Consider the following 23,314-nt stretch of genomic DNA (forward strand, 5'->3'; position numbering starts at 1 on the left):
AAACTGTGAGAAGTACTGAACAACAAAAGTTTTACTGAGGTATAATTTACATACAATAAAAGGAATACACACATTTAAAATTTTGATGATATGTATACTAGTGTAACCACCATCCAAATCAAGAAACAGAACATTTCTATAATAGCTCAAAAGTCCCTTCATGTCAGATCCGAGTCAATCGGCTATCTCCACTCCAGGTAAATTTGATTTCTATTTCTATGCACTAGTTTTCCCTTGAACAGCTACTTTTTTTTTTTTTTTTAAGGTAAGAAATGGATTTATTTAGAGAGAAACACACTCCACAGACAGAGTGGGGGCCATCTCAGAAGGTGAGAAAGGCCAAACAGCTACTTTTTATGAGGCGTTCTCTCTGTTGCTCTTGGTGTCAGAGAGCTATGTAGAAGGTGGCTCTGACTACAAAGAACTCATAATATTTAAAGGCCTCATAAGTGGCCCAACAAAACTTCCACAGCAATATAAACAATTCTAAGCACCCCAATTTTGGTTGAGGAATCAGTGAAGGTTCATGGAAGAGGAGACACATGAATTTGGCCTTCAAAACATAGATAATATTTTCTTGTTTTATTTTTTTTGAATAAATAACCCTTTCATATGGTTAAAAAAAAAAGTTGAAAGAAATTAAGGCACAGTGTGCTGAAGAGAATTGTCCTCCCAGTTTAGGCCTTCAGCCACTCATTTCCCCTCCTCACAGACAATCACTACTAGTTTTAGTCCTTCCTCCCACAGGCATTTCATATACATATAAATAAATATGAATACACTCCCCACTGCTTTACTACAAATGGTAGCATACTATACACTCTGCTGTGCACCTCTCTTTCTTCACTTAATATGTCTTAGAGATACTCCTATAACTACATGGGAAGAACTTTATTTTTTAAAATATCTGCTCAGTAGTTCTGTGTCCATTCCTAGCTATACAACCTCAGGCAAGTTACTTAATCTTTCTGTGCCTCACTCACCTGTAAATGGGAATGAAAAAACTATCTAGTAGTTGTAGTGACTATTAAATGAAGTACTCTATATTAAGCCCCCAGAACCATGTCTGGCACATAGTAAACAATATGTAATGTTGGTAATTCTACTCTTATAAACAGTGCTTCAACAAGTGAGACAGATAATTTTGGTGAGCAGACACTGAGGATGGAGGTGAGGGACTAGCATGAGGAAGATCCCATGCAGCAATGGCTAATGTGGAGGAACAGCAACAGAATCAATTTGGTTAGAACAACAGGGTGAACAAAACAGAAAACAGGTCAGAGTCAACTGTAGAGTCTTAAATACAGGTGTAAAGGTTTAATAGTGGAGAAAAAAGCTCTCATAAAAGGAATCCTCTAACAACGAAAGGAATAAATATCTTGGAGGTGGAAAGCCCCCATGGAAAAGGAGATTTTTGCCAGGCTAGGCATGAAACGAGGATCTGAGTTAGACTGACACCGGGAACGAAAAGGCAAGAATGGTTGTGAGATAGGTAGAGGAAGAGGAACACAGGGATGTGACAACTGATGGAATACAGACTAGAAAGAGGTTAGGACTAGGTCTGTATTTCCTGCAGAATAATGGTAAAGAAAAGAACTGTCCTAGTATCCTTTAACATCTTACTCTCCCCACCTGAATATTTACTCTAACAACCTTTAAACATTTTTCACTCCAAACCTCCCATTTGGATAGCAACTTGCTACTGTGAACATACACATATATACCAGCAAAAATGGATAAGCTGCATGTGAGTCCTAGTGAGAAGAGTCAGTTGTGATATTTCAACAGAATTCACTCTCGTGCTCATGCTGTTTAAACAGGTATTTGATTATGTTTCGCTGATTCCTTCACCAGCTTACTCTTGCTTACCTGTGTTCATCTTTGCCTACCACTACACAGCAATGGTGGTGACTTAACAGCCACCATATCCCGGCTCCCAAACCTGACTGAGGCAACTCTTCAGTTGGTAAATAATCAATCAAAAAAACAATTTTGCTAAATATTATCTGCATTTATTATGTCTTAATGAAATAATTATATATCTTTATTTCACTATTTCCACTACAGTACCTGTTCACTACAGTGAAGAAAGGAAAACAAATCTGTTGCATACAACATAAAAATTCACCACACACTATTCAGTTCATTAAATGTTAAATAATAAAATAGTATTTTAACTTTCTAAATATAGGTATTTGAGTATTTTGGTCATGTTTGGGGTTTTTGAATGGTCTGAGAAAGCATTATTTTTCCTATTTAAATGGAATAGGATGGATGATGGAATACAGTCTTTATGTGAAAATGCTATCCAACATATTTTCAGATACAGGTTATATCTGAGCAACAAGGAGGGATCCTGTATGGGGTGGAAAGAAACGGAGAGATGAAGAGTTTGGTTCTGGATATACCAAGTAACAAAAATTTGCTTTTTTTTTTTTGAAAAAGTGAAGATGAGAATATTCTCATACAGTTTAAGAACTGTTTTAATTTTTCTTTTTCTGCCTATTTCCTTCGTCCATTTTTCTAATAGGTTATTGATCTTTTTATTAATTTGAAATTAAGCCTTTGTCTGTGACCGGAGTTCCATTCTTATATAGTTGACCCTTTTTTGCCCTTTTTTTAGTATGTATGAATATATGTATTTATTTATTTTTGGCTGTGTTGGGTCCTCATTGCGGTGCACGGGCTTCTCACTGCGGTGGCTTCTTTTTGTTGCGGAGCAAGGGCTCTAGGTGCGTGGGCTTCAGTAGTTGTGACATGCGGGCTCAGCAGTTGTGGCTCACAGGCTCTAGGAGTGCAGGCTCAGTAGTTGTGGTGCACGGGCTTGGCTGTTCCGTGTTATGTGGGATCTGCCCAGACCAGGGATCGAACCCGTGTCCCCTGCATTGGCAGGCGGATTCTCAACCATTGTGCCACGAGGGAAGTCCCTACACTTGACCCTTAAACAATGCAGGGGTCGGGGCACCCACTTGCCGCAAAGTCAAAATCCTCGTATAAAGTATAGTTGGCCCTGGACTTATTTTGTTCCACTGATGGAGCTATGAATATCTGCATTTGTCCCATGTTATTATCTGCTAAGGTCAGTCCCACCTCATAACTCTTCTTTCTCAAAACTTTCCTGGGTATTTTTTCTATATGGCTTTAGAATCACTTGTAGAGTCCCAACTCCCCTCGTCCCCACAAAAATCTGACTGGCATTTCTTTATTTTATTTTAATTTTATTGGAGTATAGTTCATTTACAATGTTGTGTTAGTTTCATTTCTTATTAGGATCTCATCAAGTTCACAGTTTACCTCAGGGGTAGCTCTGATGTATTTATGATGCTGAATTTTCCTATCTGGTCTTCTTTTTTGTCTCTTAGTAATGTTTACACACACACACACACACACACTTCTATTTAAGTTTATTCCAAGGTATTTAATATATTTTTCTTACCATTGCAAATGAAGTGTATCTTTTAACTAGCTACAATTCATATACCTTAAGGTTACTAATTTCTCTTTATTAACATTGTACCCTGGCATCCATACCAAATTCTCTTACTGGTTTGCCATAGCTTTTCAGTTGATTCCTAGGCTTCTATGTATACATTAAATCACTTTTTCTGCAAATAATGAATCTTTCACCAACTCATTTCCTATCTTTATATCTCTTTTTTTTTCTTGTCTAATTGTTTTGGCCAGTAGCTCCAAAATAATGGTAAATAACAATAGGCAGTCTTATTTAAAAAAATTTTTTTTAATTTAAAAAATGTCCCCATTTTTTCCCTGTTAAACATGCTGATGGCATTTAGATTAAGTTAGATGTTAAGAATATATCTAATTCAAGATCCGTTTCAACTTTAAGTTTTAAAAAAAATCAAGCATGAATACTGAATTTATCAAATGAATATTAACTGTTTATATATAAATTGTTTAAAAGACAATTTTTGGAGTTAATTATGAAAAGAACACTTACACTAGATCATCTTCATTAAAGTCTGGCTGAAGATTCTCCAGAGGGAACAAAGATTTAAAATCAATTCCCATATTGAAAAACACAGCAGCTATATCAGACAATGATGGGATCCAAGGCCAAACTGGTGAATCACTGAAGGTATCTAGTTAACAGAAGAAAATATTTTATCCCAAATCCTGGGTTCACAAACCCATAGTTGCAAGATGACAGTCTGCACATGAAACATGGATTATTACTATGATTTTATAGAAATGGCAGCTGGTAATGATATGTTAACCATATAGGTATTTAGAATGATCATATAGGAATTACAGATTTTCAAATAAATGTGAAGGAAATGACATTTATGAACAAAATATCTGCAAGTGATGGATAAAAGGGTGTAACTCAGGAGGAACATTTTCAGAAGACTGGAAAATAACAACAGTAAAAAACCAACTACTGCTAACACAAAGATTTTACCATGTTCAGTGCCTATATAGTCCCAAGCCTTAAAACAAGTGAAAAAAGTCAATCACAATGCTTGTTTCATTATAAGGGATCTCAAAGGTCAGAATGCAAGTGTCATAGTTTTGCAGTGGATACTTTCAATCTTCTCAGTGCATAATCAGTACAATACTGTTGCTCACCAAAAAGCCATCAAAGTTAATTGGCTAAATAAACTTGCAACTATTTCCACTTATTCAGCACAGTAAGCTATGTCTTGGTAAAAATTAGGTAAGGGATGCCACTTGCAAGATCTTATACCCTTTTGTTCAATGCAACTAGAAAAATGCACTCATTTTTTATTGGAGTTTCATTTCATTATTACTTTATATTACAAAAATAATTTTTTATTCTATATGTCCAAATATCCTAATTGTTTAGTAATACAAAAGAGTTCATGTACAAAGCAACCAATAATGCACACTGTTAATCTCAATAAATTTATCTACTCACCATTTCTTATTGTTATTTCCATTAATGTACTTAAAATCTGCACAGACACAATACAGTCTGTATGAACTGACATCATCTGCCAAAGTAGATAAATGATAGAGTATTAAGAGAGAAGAAAGAGCAAAGAGGCTCAGAGAGATGAACATACTCCACCCAACATAATACATGAGTTGGAATTTAAATCCAGGTCTGATTTGTAAGTCAGAGCCCTTTCCATTCTAACATGCTGATTTTTCTTTTTTACAACTTTCGTCTACAATTAGATAAATATAACTTTAAAAACTATCAAAAATACCTTTCTAGTTCATATTATGCCATGAAACCCAAAGACCATAAGGGAGAAGGCTACTAAATTGATCATATCACAGGCAAAAATCAAACCACAAACTAGTAAAAATATTTGAAAAGATACAAATATACAAATTAATAGACCAATGTATATTTTTAAGAGCTATTCAGTATCACTAGTAATCAAAGAAATGCAAAGAAAAATGACATGATATCATCAGCTGACTTCAAGACTGGTAAAGATTAAGAGTTTTCATAATACCCAGTGTTCACAAGAGTACTAGGAAAGAGGGAGTATGTCCAGTATGAGTGTAATTTGGTAAAAACTGTAAAGTCATTTGGTAATATTTATGCAAAATCATTGTCCTTACACTTTGATCTACTCAGCCTTTTTTTTTTTTTTTTTGCGGTACGCGGGCCTCTCCCTGTTGTGGCCACTCACGTTGCCGAGCACAGGCTCCAGACGTGCAGGCTCAGCGGCCATGGCTCACGGGCCCAGCCGCTCCGCGGCATGTGGGATCTTCCCGGAGGGCGCTAACCCGTGTCCCCTGCATCGGCAGGCAGACTCTCAACCACTGTGCCACCAGGGAAGCCCTACTCAGCCTTTTTAACGTACAGGAATTTATATACAGAAGCATATAATGAATGTAATTTTACAAGACAACTTTTTGGGAACAAAATCTCAAGTTTAAAAGACGTTAAAAAATCATAACATGTTGAAAGTTATTTTAAAGTGGTTTTATAGAGAAAAACATGGTGTATTTCTATTTCTCTTTTCTTGTGAAACCATGGATTATGATTATAATAAATTTAAATCTAAAATATAAGGGTGAATAGCCCAAACTCTGGTTTCAATCAGGCATATAACTTGAGTCATTTCCAAGTCAACCTATGTGAAAAAATGTCTTTGCTATGATGTTTGAGTCATTACACTCTGCCACTAGGGGCAGCACCATTCAAAGCCATGTTGGACACAGGACAAGTTCTGCATAAGAATCTTTTTGCGGGGGGTGATGAATTTTAAGGTGGGCATTACAGTACGTAAAGCTAAATAAATGTGTGAAGACATACATACATACATATAAAACAATCTAATGTCTGTCAATTGAGATTGGGTTAAATAAATAAATCATGGTACAGCACTACAAAGGAATACTATTACTATTACAATATAGTATACAATATAAAGCCATTAAAAAGAATGATAACATGTCTATACTGAGATGAAAATACTCAATAATTTATTGTTACCTAAAAAAAAAAAGTTATAAAACAGCACATATTCTGTTCACATTGTCTTTCTGGTCAACTATGTTTAGACACATGATAAAATCATTAAGATGCAAACATTTCAATTACATTACAATTAAATTTCAAATTATCAGGACTATAGCATTAAAATGAATTCTGATATATTTTATAAAAAAAAAAACCTTGTAAGTTGGTAAGTCTCTCCATCATGAAAAATGGACTTGGAATTGAAAAGGAGAAATGAGACAAAGTGTCTTACACAGAAAAAGCACTTAATAAATGATTATTAGTTTGCTTTTCAAAGAATATAAAGAGTATAAAAAGCTGCTTACATCAAGATATGCTTGTATGTCATCATTAGGGTTTTAAAGGCTATAATGATGGGCCCTCACCAACAAGATGAAAACAGATAAATGCAAAGTCCTACTTGTAAGTTTAAGAAAAGATATATTACATAATTAGAGAATAATGAAGTCCTGGTGTGACAACAAATGAAGTTTTGAATCACAATAAACAAATATGTGGGGGCGGGGGTAGATGCGTAAGAGCCTTGCTGGAAACTGCTGGTAGGAAAGACCTTATCTGGAACATATATTCATTTACTGGGGGGAAGGAGGAACACTTTAGGAGGGAAACTGACAAGCTAAAGGTCATTCAGAAAGGTGATCAGTAAAGGGACTGGATATTTAGCGACTCGAGAAAGTTTAGTGTGGGGAGTAACGAGGGTCATGATAGTTGTTTAACTGAAGGCCTGTTAGAGAGATGAGGCACACTGTGGGAAGCTATAGAAAAGATAATTAGTACTACTACTTAAAAAACCATTTGGAGGCAAATTTTGATTTAATTAGGACTGTTTAAAAAAAAAAATCACAGGGATCCAAGTAGTGAGCTCCTAACAACTGGAAGCAAATGCTCCTGCCCCACAGTCTGTCCCACCTGTTATTCTCTCTGCCTAGAATGCCCTTCTCCCATTTACCATCTGACATATCTATAAACATACACACACCTGTTTACTGTCTATCTCCTCTATACTAGAATGTGGGTTTCATGAAATCAGAAACACTGATTTTTTAAATTGCTGTTCTCTCCAGCACCTGGCACAGTTGGCACTCAAACATGGCAGCTATATGAAAAATGAATGAAAAACTATATTGGAATATATAGCTCTTGCAAATATGAGATTCTTTGAAATGTAACCTTAAAGCCCAGAATAGAAACTGCATATATTTTTCCCACTTCTCACTTCACATATGTAGAGTAGTTACAGTTCTCTGATACCACTGATATTTATAAAGTTACCATGTAGATAATACAAAATTATTTATTTAAGTGCATTTAAAAGTTAAATACAAATGGGGAAAAGAAATATTCAATTGGATTTGCACTCCCTGCACCCAGTTATGAATGGGGAAATATCAGTATACAAGTCAAATCCTAAAAATGTATGTAGGCACCTCCACAAAAATAGGGAGGAAAAGGTAGAAAAAAATCCCCCCAGGTACACAAGCATTAGAAGACTTCTTCTAAGCAAACTACAATAGTGATTTACCAGTGTGACGAAACGACTTAGGCACAACTAGCATTATTGCCTATCCTGCACACTATCCGCATTAGCATTTCTTTTTTTTTTGCGTTACGCAGGCCTCTCACTGTTGTGGCCTCTCCCGTTGCGGACCACAGGCTCCGGACGCGCAGGCTCAGTGGCCATAGCTCATGGGCCAAACCGCTCTGCAGTATGTGGGATCCTCCTGGACGGGACACGAACCCGTGTCCCCTGCATCGGCAGGCGGACTCTCAACCACTGTGCCACCAGGGAAGCCCCCCAGCATTTCTTTTTTTTTTTTTTGCAGTACGCAGGCCTCTCACTGTTGTGGCCTCTCCTGTTGCGGAGCGCAGGCTCCGGACACACAGGCTCAGCGGCCATGGCTTACGGGCCCAGCCGCTCCGTGGCATGTGGGATCTCCCCAGACCGGGGCACGAACCCGTGTCCCCTGCATCGGCAGGCGGACTCTCAACCACTGAGCCACCAAGGAAGCCCAGCATTTCTTTTATAATCTCTTTATACTGACTCTTTTTGCTTCATTCTAGCCCACTAAAATCACGGGTTTGATATGCTAGATTTTTTCTCTAGTAATGTGCAAATAAGATTATATTTTAAAAGTTTATTTTTGACTGGGAAATATAGAAAGAGGCAACTATACCCCCCAAATATTTCTCTTACCCGAAACAGCCACTTTAACACAGGTACAGGACACTGGACATAGTGATAAGCAGAGGTAAGGAAGCCTTGTGTTGTCAAAAAAATCTGATCTGTTTTTCCTGATCTGAAAAAATACAGTGAAATCAGTATGACTGTTATCTTCATGGCAAGAAACTTCTACCACCACCACATCTGACATAATCAGGGAAATGAGCAAGCAAACCATCGTAGTCCGTGGAGGTGGACTCTACCCCAATGTGGATGGGTTACTCATTAGAAATTCAATCAGTGGCCTAAAGCTGAACCAATCTGTTGGCTTGGCTCCAGATTTATCTGGTGGACAAATCTACAGTAGCTGGCAGTGTCGAAGAGCCTATCAAGTCTCAGAGCATCATCTGCTTTTGCCAGACTGGGTTTGTACTTCCATAAAACTTAGCACCACAATTAATGTGATCTGTCTGGATCTGAGCTATCACGTACTGAGAGAAATTAGACCAGTTTGGGTACTGTGGTAGAGACTGTTAATCCCAACATCTATTCTTGTCTTTCCTCTTGGTAACTGAACCCTGGGGCTTTTAGCTGGGCACACTGGCTGCCTGAAATGAAAATCACTTCTCAGCCTTCCTTGTGGCTAGGTGTGGCCATGTTGACTAAGTTCTACCCAACTAACCATAAGTAGAAATGTTGTGTGGGGTTTCTGGGAATTTAAAGGCTGGAGCTCCAGTAGCACCTGAAGCAACCAGGTGCTAAGGATGGTGGGGAAGAAAGATTATATGGTGAAACACCAGCCCTGGACTTCCTACCTCTGAACTTCTTCCACATCAGAAAGAAATATACTTCTTGTTTAAGCCTTGTTATTTTATTTATTTATTTTTAACATCTTTATTGGAGTATAATAATTACTTTACAATGTTGTGTTAGTTTCTGCTGTATAACAAAGTGAATCAGCTATATGTATACATATATCCTGATATTCCCTCCCTCTTGCGCCTCCCTAAGCCTTGTTATTTTGACAGTCACTGTTACTAGATACTGATCTTAACCCTAACTAATAAAGGCATGTAATATGCCAAGCGACTATCTTACACGGCTTCCTATAACTAAATAATAAAACACAAAGAGCAACAGTAATAAGTAAGAGGATGAGGAAACTGGATAGGTCAGAATAGAAATTAACCTTTCAGAAGATTACATCAGTCAGAAACCTTTCAATTTTTATACAAGAAAAAGTTAAATGTCTATTTTCCTACTTACTTAAGAATAAGCTTTTCTACAGCACTTTGTCCGATAAAACCAGAGTCTCTTAAATCCAAGGTATACTGATTGAAAATTTTTCCAGAATTAAGGAAATTAAATATTTCTTCGCCTGGATGATGATCAGGAATAGCATCAATTGTAACTGAAAATTTCTTTAGAAATTCTCTGAAAAAAAGAAGTTATTGAATACTGAACAGTTATACTGCATATAATTTTGTATTTGAAGATTGGGTGCAAAAAACCCTTTTCTTAGGACCATTATTAATCCCACATTAGAAGATGAACGTGAGAACACATGTTCTGCTCTCCCACTTTTTGCTAGTATTGAATATTTATAGTCCAAAGCCACTAAATGTGTCTGTGTGAAAAGGAGAAAAGACAAAAAATCTAACTTGGCCTTAAAATCTGCCTTTCAAATCCACCCCAGATGGATTAAAAACCCATCATAGATTATTCACAGAGTAAATAACCGTCAATGGCTCATTTATTTTACGAAAACACAATTTTAAAATGTATTTTTAATACAAGCAAACATCATGAAAAATGCTGTACCTGTGCTCTTTTTTCCTCTGATTTTATTTATTTACTTATCCAGTTTTATTGAGGTATAACTGACATACAGAACTGTTTAAGTTGAAAATATATAGCATAAAGATTTGACTTACATACATCATGAAATGATTATCACAAGTTTAGTGAACATCCACCATCTCATATTGATACAACATTAAAGAAACAGGAAATCTTTTTCTTGTGGGGAGAACTCTTAGGATTTACTCTCTCAACAACTTTCATACACAACATAAAGCAGTGTTAATTATATTTCTCATGTTGTACATGACATCCCTAGTACTTATTTATCTTATAACTGGAAGCTTGTACATTTTAACCACCTTCATTCAATCCCTCCCTGCCCCAAACCTTCTGCCTCTGGTAACCACAAATCTGATCTTTTTCTTTGAGTTTGTTTTTTGAAGTATAACTGACCTACAACACTGTTAGTTCCTATTACACAACATCATATTGATTTTGTACTTCTATACATTGTAAAATGATCGTCATGATAAGTCTAGTTATGATATACCACTGTTTACAAAGATATTATACAGTTATTTACTATATTCCCCACATACCTGTGCTCTTCTAAGAGGCCATCTTCATCATCTGTACTGTCTTGATCGCCAATTCTGATTGGAGATTTAATGCCTCGGCCCTGCCTTATGTCTTCCTGTAGTTGCTTCTGCAGTTCATCTAGCCTGAGAATCGAAAGAATGTTATAATAAATGGCTTAAAGATTTTTTTATTTCTAGGGTCTGTCTAAAAGCAGCACCAAAGAAAACTCTCATTAAAAGATCTGAATATTTCTTTATGGCTAGGACTTCAAGAATGATGTCCAAATCATTTAGAGATCGGGGGAGGAAAAATCACAAAGAATAAACACCACTGATTTGATTATCCCTCTCATCTTTAATGCTCATTGGACTTCCAGTAGACCAACAACCTGATAATGTTAACTAGGCTTTCTAGAAGCAGCAGTCATCACTATTGTCACTGTGATTATCACAACACCCAACACTTACTAAGCAGTTACTATGACACTGTACCAAGGACTTCAGGTATTAACTCTTTTAATCCTCACAACAATTCCATGAGGTAGATTATTATCCATTTCATACACGAGGAAACAGGCATTAGAAAAGCTAACTTGTTCAAGCTCACAATGTAAGGAGCTGGGATTCAAAGAAAGAGAGTTTAGCTCTGGAGTCCTTGCTTATATTGCTTGCCAAGATTAACTTACTTTAACCAAGGTCCTTATTCCCAGCTCCAGCCCCACAGTAGATGAGTATAATACAACAGTAAATGACCAGTAAAGGCACTGCTCTATCACTACAGGAAAGAGTTAATCATCAGATCAAACTAGAACCTCTGGGCTTCCCTGGTGGCGCAGTGGTTGGGAGTCCGCCTGCCGATGCAGGGGACACGGGTTCGTGCCCCGATCCGGGAGGATGCCACATGCCGTGGAGCGGCTGGGCCCGTGGGCCATGGCTGCTGAGCCTGCGCGTCCGGAGCCTGTGGCGAGGCCACAGCAGTGAGAGGCCCGCGTACCACAAAAGAACAACAACAACAAAAAACTAGAACCTCTGCCTTTGGTCTGTGCAATGTTCAATTTTAAATAAGCAACTTCAGATCTGACATCACAAATCACATGAATTCATGAAACTTTTAAAGAATTTTACAGTTGACGGGAATTCCCTGGCAGCCCAGTGGTTAGGAATCCATGCTTCCCTTGCAGGGGGCACGGGTTCCATCCCTGGTTGGGGAACTAAGATCCCACATGCCGCACAGTGCAGCTAAAAAAAAAAAAAAAAAAAAAAAAAAGCATTTCATAGTAGAGACAAATTTCTCCAGTTAAATTCAGAAAGGGGAATACTCCTCACTTACTGTCTGCAATTCCTATGCTTAGCTACTTAAAGACACATATATACCAACTTCAAGCCAACTGAGTTTTCAGTGAATTTCTCTGCATTAGTTTCAAGGATAGTCTTTGAACTAATAAGGAATATTATTTTTCCCCTTTCATAAGCAAAAGCAGTTTGCAACTAGTTACATAAATTTCATTGGGGTTATTATAATGCCCAAACTTTTTGATTTCTGTATGTGTGTGTGGGGGGTGGGGTTATCAGTAATAATTCTAAATTTCTTCTTCAAAAGAGTAATTTGACGTAGAAATACCACTTCTGGTTATACTCATTTCAAAACCTGTACTAGGACGGCATACGAATGTTTAACAAGTATGAAGATGCCACTTCATACCTGTTAGGATGGCTATCACTAAAAAACCAGAAAAACCAAGTGCTGGTGAGGAGGTAGAGAAACTGGACCTGTGTGCACTACTGGTAGGAATATAAAATGGTACAGCCACTATGGAAAACAGTACAGCAATTCCTCAAAAAATTATGTATAGAATTACCATATGATCCAGCAATTCCACTTCTGGGTATATACCCAAAAGAACTTAAAGTGGGTACTTGAAGAGATAATTTGTACACCCGTGTTCATAGCAGCAAAATTTACAGTAGTCAAAAAACAGAAGCAACCCAAATGTGTCCATCAATAGATAAATGGATACATAAAATGAGGTATATACATACAGTGGAATATTATTCAGCCTTAAAAAGGAACGAAATTGGGTCATTTGTAGAGATGTAGATGGATCTAGAGACTGTCATACAGAGTGAAGTCAGAAAGAGAAAAACAAATATTGTATATTAACGCATATACATGGAACCTAGAAAAATGGTACAGATGAACCATTTGCAGAGCAGAAATAGAGACACAGATGTAGAGAACAAACATATGGACACCAAGGGAGGAAAATGACGGGGGGAGTGGTGGTGGTGGGATGAACTGGGAGATTGGGATTGACATATATACACTAATATGTATAAAATAGATAACTCATAAGAACCTGTTGTATAAAAAAATAAATTCAAAAATTCAAAGAGGAAATTCTGACACATGCTACAACATGGATGAACCTTGAAGACATTATGCTAAGTGAAATAAGCCAGTCATAAAAGGACAAATACTGTATGATCCCATTTATATGAGGTACCTAGAATAGTCAATTTCATAGTAACAGAAAGAGTGGTAGTTGCCAGGGGCTAGAGGGAAGGGGAGAATAGGGAGTTATTATTTAATGGGTATAAAATTTCAGTTAGGGAAGATGGAAAATAAAAGTTCTGGAGATGGATGGTGATGATGGTTGCACAACAATGCGAATGTATGGTAATGCCACTGAACTATACATTTAAAAATGATTGAAATGGTAAATTTTATGTTATATATTTTTGTCACAATAAAAAAAATACAAAAAAAATTTCTACCCATGCTTTTGATCAAGAACTTCAGCTACCAGATACCAGCTGTGATAAGTAGAAAGGAATTCATACTATTAATTAATGCAGTATGCCATAAAAACCAGGATCTTTTGATTCAGCCTGTAAATAAGAACACCTTATTTCTAACATAGTTGACAGCAAAACTGTTATAATAGCACTAGCACAAAATACATGCTAATTTCTCATGTTTTTCTAAGGTAAATTAAAAGCCAGCCATACAAACAAACAGTATGTTAAATTTAGCAAGACAGTCACGATGCCAACCTACCTTTGTGTGTCTTCCATCTCCTTCACTAGACGCTCTAAAGTATTTGTGTAAGTTCCACTATGAACATGTTCCTAAAACAAGAAGAAAATTTGGGAATACTTTATAACATATCTTAGTAGAAGAATTGGGATGTTTTAAATTATTCAGAAGACTAAAAAATATTTTCTATTTCAATAACCTGGGCCAGGAGGATATCTTTCTTAAAAAGATAATTTTCACCATCATGCTTTAAATCTAGAATTTTGTACTGCAGGCAATTTGATTTTACCATCTATTAGGAAAGGCACTACTTATAAAAACCCTGCTAGCCTTAGGAACTGACTGTTAACACCCAAGGGCTCCATAGCTACCCTGTCTTTATTTTTAAATTCTATTTTAGTGGAATTAAACTACTAATTTTTTGGTGTTACCATGAAACATTAACACCTTCCCCACCAAATTTTACACACATGAGAATTTAATTCAGCTTATTCCCAAGATAGAATGAAGCACTTTATAAATAAAATTGCACACCACAATTAACAACATTTCTACACTCTACCTTCATTTACAGCAGTGGTCTCCAAAGCAGGGGGTGTGCAAGGTGATCCATTGGGGTGCAGGAAGAAAATAATAGAACTTCTATTTATATGGAACTTCTATAGAAACTCCAGTAGAACTTACTCTATTGTAACTTCTATATAACTTATATAGGAAAATACTTTTTTCTTCTTCCTTTCAAATTCTGTTTTCTTCATATGCTTCAGAAAGTACATAGTAGTATAGTAGTACAGGTATACAATCTATAGGTATACATATATATTGGGGTACATGCTCAAAATTTTTTTTACTAATAAAAGTGTGTGTGATCAAAAAAAGTTTGGAGACCACTGATTTACAGTTATAAAGCTGAAGATATGGGAAATCCATTAACCAAAAAAGAACTATACCACTTGCAGTCTAATTATAAGTTGTAACAAACAGTGAATTTTAAAGTAAGTTCTAACAATCTATCCCTCGTTCACTAGTCAATCCATCTTTCTCTCTTCAAGTAAAGATAAATATCATAAAACTACTTACTGTATAGTCTGATGACTGAGATCTAAGCCCCTTAGAAAGAGCAGGAGGCTTTCCTGTAGTTGCAGGAGTCTGATTGAAGTTCAAAGCCATTATTTCTTCCAGTGATTTTAATGTTTCCTCTTCCTCATCACTGTCTAGGTTATAACCTAAACTTTCTTCATCACTATCAAAATCACCCCTTAGTTTTCTTTTCAGTGCATTGCTACCTGCATTGGAATTTCCTGAACTCTCTTTATCTGAAGGGGCTTTATCTGAAGGTGCTGTTGGGCTCGGAATACATGGCACAACTTCCAAAGCAGCCGGGGGAGACTTTGTAGGAGTGCCATATTCTGAACGCAAAGATCCCCCACAAATTTTCCCTGTAGATACGTTAGAATCAGCCTTATTAGTCTTTGCTTTGTGTTCCTTGTGTTTGGAGGACTCTGTAGAATGCCCAGAACATTCTTTAGATGAGGAACGCTCTTTATCTTTTTTAGGAACTGGAAGAGTGCAATTTTTAGCATTTAATGGAACCCGAGAGGAACCAGCACTTGGAACATGGGAAAGTAAAGGTAGAAGTTTTGTCTCCTGTGATGCCACAGAGCTAGCAGTTTTATTTTTCTGAAGGTTGCTAGCTTTTTTAACTGCAGACTTTTCCTGAGGTAAAGGTAAGTGGGGTTTCTGTATCTTAGTCTCTTTGGTACTTGCCACACGAATTTGGTCACTATTCCTGGAAGAATGGTGCCCAGTATTTGAAGGTGCCAAGCCTGCAGAGGAGCAATCAGCTTCTTCATTCGGTTCCTTGGATATATCTTCCAAGCGCAATACACCACCAGGTGTCTTCAGTGCAATATGTTTTATAAATTTTTCTCTCTGATGTGGTCCATCAGGACGCTTCTCAAGGAAGGACTCTTTTGCTTTTGGCATTATAGATTCTCTTGTGCTTTTCAGATCTGAGTCCACAGAGTTCCTTTTTCTTTTGTCAGGGAATTTATTCTGCTTAGAGCCTGCTAAAATTTAATTTTTGCCAGATTAGTGAAAAGTATACTTTCCTATCTTATTAAAGTTTATTCAGTAAGTGTCTAGAATACCCTGACAAAATGTTTAAATTCTAAAAGTTTAGGCTGAGATTATTAACCACATATGGAATGAGGAAACAGAGTTAATATTTTATTTATTAACTGATAAATACTAGTGTCCATGAAATTTAGTCCAAAGCTAATGACAAATGCTCATTTTCATTCAAAAGCTATTAAAAGTTTACCACCTAAATAGAATTAGAGGTGTTACACCCCAAAACACTAAAAAACTGCATATCTGTATCAAGGCAAGGATCCTAAAGGCACTTTTCCTCAAAGTGCATATACTCTTTCTTAGACTAAAGCCTACCTGGTTCTAGAAATGTAACACTTTTACATCTAAATTTATAGTACCTTAAAACACATACACAATAACTAGTTGAAGGCAGAAAAATTTTAATTTCTCAATTAAAAAAATTCCCCTAAGTCTTTTTCCCTACTATTAAATTTTTTATTCTTTCCCATGTATCCCTCCAGTCTTCAGCTGTGTTATGGGTTGAACTGTAGCTCCCAAAATGTTATGTTGAAGTGTTAACTCCCAGAACCTCAGAATGTGACCTGAATTAGAAATAGGGTCTTTATAGGGGCAATCAAATTAAAATGAGGTCATTAGGGTGGGTCCTAATCCAATACAACTGGTGTCCTTATAGAAAGAGGAAATTTGGACATGGAGAAAGACATGCAGGAGGAAGATAATATGAAGACACATAGGAAGAAGATGCCACGTGACTGGAGTGATGCACCTACAAGTCAAGGAATGCTAAGGATTGTAGACAAACACCGGAAGCTGGAAGGGCAAGTAAAAGGAGTGTCCCCTATAGTTTTTAAGAGAGAGCATGGTCCTGCTGATAACCTTAGTTTGGGAATTCTAGCTTCCAGAATCATGAGACAATAAATTTCTGTTGTTTTAAGCCACTCAGGTTTAGGTACTTTGTTATGGCAGCCCTAGGAAACTAATACAACCTGTCTCTGTTAGGAGCTCCATCCAGAAGCATGTATACCATCCAGAAGCACATATATTTGAGTTAACCAGTTTTTTTAAATTTCTGTGTTTAAAAATGTGATGTTTCATTAATTCACTCTTAAAATTTATTATTCATTAAAAATTCACTATTTATATAACTAGTATTCTCAAAATCAAATTTCCCTAAATCAAGTTTTTTCTGCACATGGACAGATGTCCCCAAATTCTTAACAGCTTGATTTAAAAAACAAAAACCAAAAAAAACCCTCAAGAGTTAAGCAATTATTTGCATAACCTGATCAATACATACTCTGGAAAACTCAATTTATAAGAATGAAAAATCAATAAACAAATGCTCCTATCTACATTCTTCTACAGATATTTTTATTACCTGAGAAATCATTCCATGCCCACTAAGTTTTCTGGGGTTAAATGTCTTATAAAAAAGGACAGAGGTCCCTTATAGGGCAGGATGAGAAATCAGATAACTAAGAAAAAGAGAAGACTTACATTGATTATCTTAAGTTTGGGGGTTACAAAAAAGCTACAGAGCTGCTAATTTGAGTTTTGCTCCATTTCCTTAGAGAAGTCAATTTATACACAGCTAGTAATGAGGGGAAATTCCTGCTTTGTTTAAGAAGTAAAGACTTACCTAGGAGGAAAGAAAAACTGTGGGCAAAGTTTAGGAAAAATCAGCTTATTATTATTTTTTTAAAGTGGACGGTGTTTTTTTGTTTAATTAATTTATTTTATTTTTGGCTGCATTGGGTCTTTGTTGCTGCGTGCGGGCTTTTCTCTAGTTGCAGCGAGCAGGGGCTAGTCTTCACTGCCATGCACGGGCTTCTCTTGTTGCAGAGCACAGCCTCTAGGTGCGCGGGCTCAGTAGTTGTGGCGCGCAGGCTTAGTTGCTCTGCAGCATGTGGGGTCTTCCCAGACCAGGGCTCGAACCCGTGTCCCCTGCACTGGCAGGCGGATTCTTAACCACTGCGCCACCAGGGGAGCCCGAAAAATCAGCTTATTAAGAGCTTTTAACATCTAGTGTTAAGAGGAGAGTGAACTGGTACTACAGGTCTCCTTTTGCAAGCTCTCTAGGGCAGTAATGTAACTGTAAACGTTTCATAATTCTTTTCATACTTCTTGTACAACTTGTAGGCTGAATGTTTGTTTTACAACACTTCAAATATCTATTAATATATAAAATACTCAGATAAGATAGGGACTGAATTTGTAAAAAGAAAAAAAGGAAAACTCCACATGCTCAATAGGGGATTGGTTATTAATAAATTATGGAATAAACTAGGGAGGGATTAAGTTGGGCCTCAGAATTCAGCCGAAGGACAGGGCTCTGGAAGACCAAAGAGCTAAATGCCTACACTACCAACATTTTTGAAATCCCTGAACTTGTGTGTGATTAATGAATGTGTGATTATGTATATCACCACAACTGTTAAGTGTAATTAGCAGTAATATAAATAAAACATAATATTTGGATTATTAATATCTATTCATTATTTATCTATCAGATAAAGATAAACATTCTTCATGTTATCTAGAGTGAAAAATCCCCTATGCCCTTTATATTCTGTTGATATTCAACTTAAGTATAAATGTATGTTTACTAAGATTACAACACCATAATTATTAATGAGGATTATGAAAACATGCAAACATATTAGAAATAAAAATACAAGTGAAGGCAATTATCTTAAACCTGCCTCTGAAAATATGTAGAAAGCATCCTTTTCAAGCAGTGTTCGAGAATGCGGGAAACAGTATTTGGGAAACTACTTTAGTCACCACTGATGAAATCTGCAAACCCATGAACTGAAGAGAATTTTTATCTTAGTCATTATCAGAGAAAAAAATGCTGAACAGCTGGGTGGCAACACCACAACCAGTGGTCCCTTATACTAGCAGAGCTAGCCTAAAGATATTTTGTTTTCCATTCACCTCAGTGCAAAGTGATCATTTATTTAGTGTTACAAATATGTAACACAGTACAGGAGCAATCTCATGGCTCATGGCTGAGAAATTATTGTTCTTGTACTATAATGTCAAAATCCACTAAAATTTGATCACTAAAACCAACAATACTATAAAATTTTTTAAAATTAAAAAACAACACATAAAACCTCAAATTTATTCTTTTATCCTAGAAGGTCCTTCTACAATAGTAAAATATGATTTCAGCCTTGGCTGCAGATGGATTTTAAGACTCAAGATCACTTGGTCAAAATGCAGTACACCTCCAGAATGTACAAAAAACAGAGTTTTACATGAAACCTGAAGAAGAATGAGTCAGAACTGTCTCTCTGTACCTGCTTTTTCATCTCTAAAAGTAACCACCTTATAAGGATGTGAATCAAATGATTAAAAGCATGGCGCACAGTAAGTGCTCAATAAATGTTGGCTATTATCAGTATGTCCAATGTATCTTACTGATTGTGGAAATTTGTAAAGCCCATTTTTCAAAGTCTGCAGTTATAGCAGAAAAAGAAATTTGATACACCAGACTATTCTGAACAGTTGGCATTTCTGGGGGCCTTTCATTTTCTATGTTATACATTTCTGCGGTGTTTGAATTTTACACTGTTCTATCTTCTAGTTAAAAAGAATACTTTAAGAATTACTGAGTTAACAGTAGCTGTTTGTTATTATGTATTTTCTCAATCAACAGTTACTGAAAGTACAAATTAATATCATGTAGGTGTCCTTGAATTTGATATTAAAAAGGGACCTTTGTATTTGAAAAATTAAGAAACAGTTTTAGACCTTGATAACAGTTTCAAACTTAAACAAAGCATCTATAATATCAAGACCTCAGTCCATAATTCCAAGAATTTAAGATTATGCTTCTTAATGTAGCCAAGGATTCAGAAGTAGAACACTGAGTACCAATATGAAAAGCACATTGTTAGGAACTCTTGAAGGCGGCAGAGAAGAGTCAAGACAAACCACTGTTTACACATACTGAATTCAAGAACTATTCCTTCTGAATATAACATTACCAAACTTTTAACTAATCTGAGACACCGAATTTACCTCTAGGAAGGAAACTGCATATTTAAACAAATTTAAGTAAAAAACAGTGCCATTAAGATGCAAATTTATTTAAAATTCTGAAATTTAATTTTGATTCTACCTGAGGCAGGTTCCCATGAATCAGAAGAGGATCTTTTTCTTGAGAGAGGTCCATTTTCCTATTAGCAAAATGAGAAAAAAATAATTAGGAGTTGGGAGCAGTCAAGAATGTGAACTTTTCTTCATAATATTTAAACACAGATTTCTACTCTGAATAAAGCAAGCACCAAATTTGGAGGTAAACCCAAACTTCTATAATAAAATATTTTAAATTCCTAAGTCTTTTCATAAAAATGAAGTACATTTGTATCATATGTAAAAATGTCAGTTTTCATAATGTAAATTTAGAAATTTTTATTAATAGCTCAAGATTAATATTAGAGCACTGTACTATACTATTATTTTAATAAAGAAATAGCCTAATATTTGCCTATCAAATGGCTACAACTCTTCAACACTTCTGTTTAGGTACTGATACACCACTGATACACAACACTTCTGTTTAGGTACTGTTTAGGTACTGATACACTGAAACACTGAAATGTTATGAAAATGGACCAAATGTTACTAACTTCTATTGATCATTAGCAAATCTCACTGGTAAAGGCACCAACTTCCTTGCAAACAAACCCATGAGTTTACAAATATAATTTTCCAGCAGTATAAAATACAACTCCATTCACTCTTAGAATGTCATAGTTTGGTTTATTTTTGGTCCATCTGATTTTAAAATCTCATAGTATCTTATCAACATAGCACTTCCTTGATATCTCATCTTCCTTTAGTTGCTCTGTATGTAGAAAAGCTTTCTGAAACAGATGTACTTAACAACTTGACTTTCCAGGGGACAGGAACAGCTTTTATGCTAATTCTCAAAACAGAAGTTTGATGAGCTTAAGATGTATCTGGATAGTTTTCATCATATTCTAAGTTTTCTAAGACCCATACTCAACTACTTAAGACATATAACCTAAACTAGTGATTTTCAAACTTTAAAGTGCAGCAGAATAATCTGGAAGGCTTGTTAATTGCAGATTGCTGGACTCTACTTCAGTTTCTGGTTCATTGGGTTTGGAGTGGGGCCTGAGAATCTACATTTCTAACAAGTTCCTAGGTGATGCTGATGTTGCTAGTCCAAGGAACGTTCTGAGAACCTCTGTTCTAAACCATTTCCTGTTGTTTTAGATTTTCCATTCCCTCAAGAATCTCCCTTCAGTGTAGCCTAACTTAAAAATGACTGCACTTGTCTAAAAAAAAAATGCTTACTTTCCTGATTAAGAAAGATCTTTGTTCCTGGTCTGAAAAAAATTATGGGCAAAAAACAATGCTTTACTAAGTTTGAAGGACAGTTGGAGGGAATTTAATGAAACTAGCTTCTATACAAACTGTGTATCAGTATTTCCCTAACAAAAGGTACCAAATTGTTTCTTAACAATTATCAAACATTTTTAGATTTAGTATCTAAATATGATAAAATAGTAGCCAAGCTAATTCAGCATTTATTGCACATACCAGGTTTGAAAGATTACTATTTCCGGTTGTGACATCATTCTGTTTACTCTGTTCCTGCCTTGGTTTGCATCTTCTTCCTATACTAGAGGATTTTAAGGAAAGAGTGCTTGCTGCTGAGAAAGAATTTTCTGAGTTGATTCTCTGCTCCATTTGCTCCCTTCTCAACCTCTTTAGTTCTCTTTCTCTGCAGTAAGAAGCTAGAGACAACTGGAACTTAGCTCCCAGTGGGCTTTCTCCTGGGTGGTGCCTGGACAGGCTGCTCCTGCTGCTAAGACTTCTGGAGCTGTTCTTGAAGATGTCAGCTTCTGTCACCACGGCCTGCTTTTTAGAATCTGCACTGATTTTGCCTCGATCTCCATCATTCTTCTCCCTGCTATTTTCATGAATGAAATGTGACTTCCTTCCCTCTGGAGACTGATGTTTTTTCTTCGTCTCTTTTGACAAGAGATATGAAGGAGGAACGTATTTTGTAACTGCCTTTGGACATTTGGTGGCCAGTGACACACAAGGCTGACGTGACTCATGTACACCATGATCTCTATGGTGCTCTTTAACACCTTTCATGAATGCCTCTAAGACGGGGCTCTTTTCTGATGGCACCCTTTTGGGTTTAGATCTTTTTGGTGAGGATAGTTTCCTTTCAAACTGCTCTGTCCCACTGATGGACAATCCACTTTCTCCATATTTGATGTTCGATTTTTGTGGAGAATCCAACATATGTCTATCTAAATAGCCAATTAAAACACATACACATTGTATGTTATTAAAAATAGCACAAACTATTACATTTGTATATTTATTATAAATTATTATACTTAAAATATTAAACTATCACAAAAGTTTTCAAATTGATAATTAAATGATACACATATTATTGGGGGGGGAATTTAAGACATGATTTAATAGCCTTACTTTCACAAATCTCCCTTTTGTTACATCATGTAAGCTCCCTATAGCTCCACTTATGAAATAAGTTACTTTAATACAGAATCGAAATAGTATACATTATGAACATTATTAACTGGAATATTTTCAATTAAGAAAGCGTAACAGCAAAAAGTTTCTTCATGATGTTTAGAACTTGTTTATCTTTGTAAACAACACTGCATCTTCTTTATATTTTCTATTTTGAACACGTTTAATCAAATTAATAAGTTTAGAGTAGATTTAAAAATTGACTCCATCTTCCTCCCCAAAAGATCCCACAAAAAATGCATTAACAGTATACATACCTTGTTTTGAAGCTGGTTTGAAGAAATCTATAATTGACTGCTTCCTGAAAATAAAAGCATAACTAATATGGGATCACATTAGCAAATATTAAAACTTCAATAATTCAGATTAAGTGGAGAATATCAGTAGATTTATAGACTATAGGCTGAATTTCACTATCTGGTTTAATCAAGTTCTGACAATGACAATAATGCTTTGCTAAACTGATTATAAAAAATTTTAAAAATTAAATTCAGCACTTCCTGTAGGAGTAAATTTATAAAAGCAGTATTGAGGTTTATATACTCTATAGTACTAAAATGATAAGACTAGAGTGTGGATCTAAGGAATTGGTAGAGTATTTC

At 36.0% G+C, this 23,314-nt stretch overlaps 1 protein-coding gene across 1 annotated transcript in view; it reads right to left on the bottom strand.

The window, feature by feature from the left end:
* The window catches only part of SLF2 (SMC5-SMC6 complex localization factor 2), a 39,444-nt gene that overhangs the window by 13,548 nt on the left and 2,582 nt on the right, over positions 1-23,314 (bottom strand). Inside the window, exons 2-11 of the mRNA XM_082855054.1 lie at positions 22,970-23,013; positions 21,738-22,462; positions 20,287-20,344; positions 15,123-16,111; positions 14,064-14,134; positions 11,027-11,149; positions 9,891-10,058; positions 8,658-8,760; positions 4,898-4,973; positions 3,959-4,100 (exon numbers count right to left, since the gene is read on the bottom strand). Of these exons, the coding sequence (XP_082711180.1) occupies positions 3,959-4,100; positions 4,898-4,973; positions 8,658-8,760; positions 9,891-10,058; positions 11,027-11,149; positions 14,064-14,134; positions 15,123-16,111; positions 20,287-20,344; positions 21,738-22,462; positions 22,970-23,013 (2,499 nt within the window). The remainder of the gene's footprint in view (positions 1-3,958; positions 4,101-4,897; positions 4,974-8,657; positions 8,761-9,890; positions 10,059-11,026; positions 11,150-14,063; positions 14,135-15,122; positions 16,112-20,286; positions 20,345-21,737; positions 22,463-22,969; positions 23,014-23,314) is intronic.

Source organism: Leucopleurus acutus (assembly GCF_964270905.1).
Source record: "Leucopleurus acutus genome assembly, chromosome: 14".
NCBI lineage: Eukaryota > Metazoa > Chordata > Mammalia > Artiodactyla > Delphinidae > Leucopleurus > Leucopleurus acutus.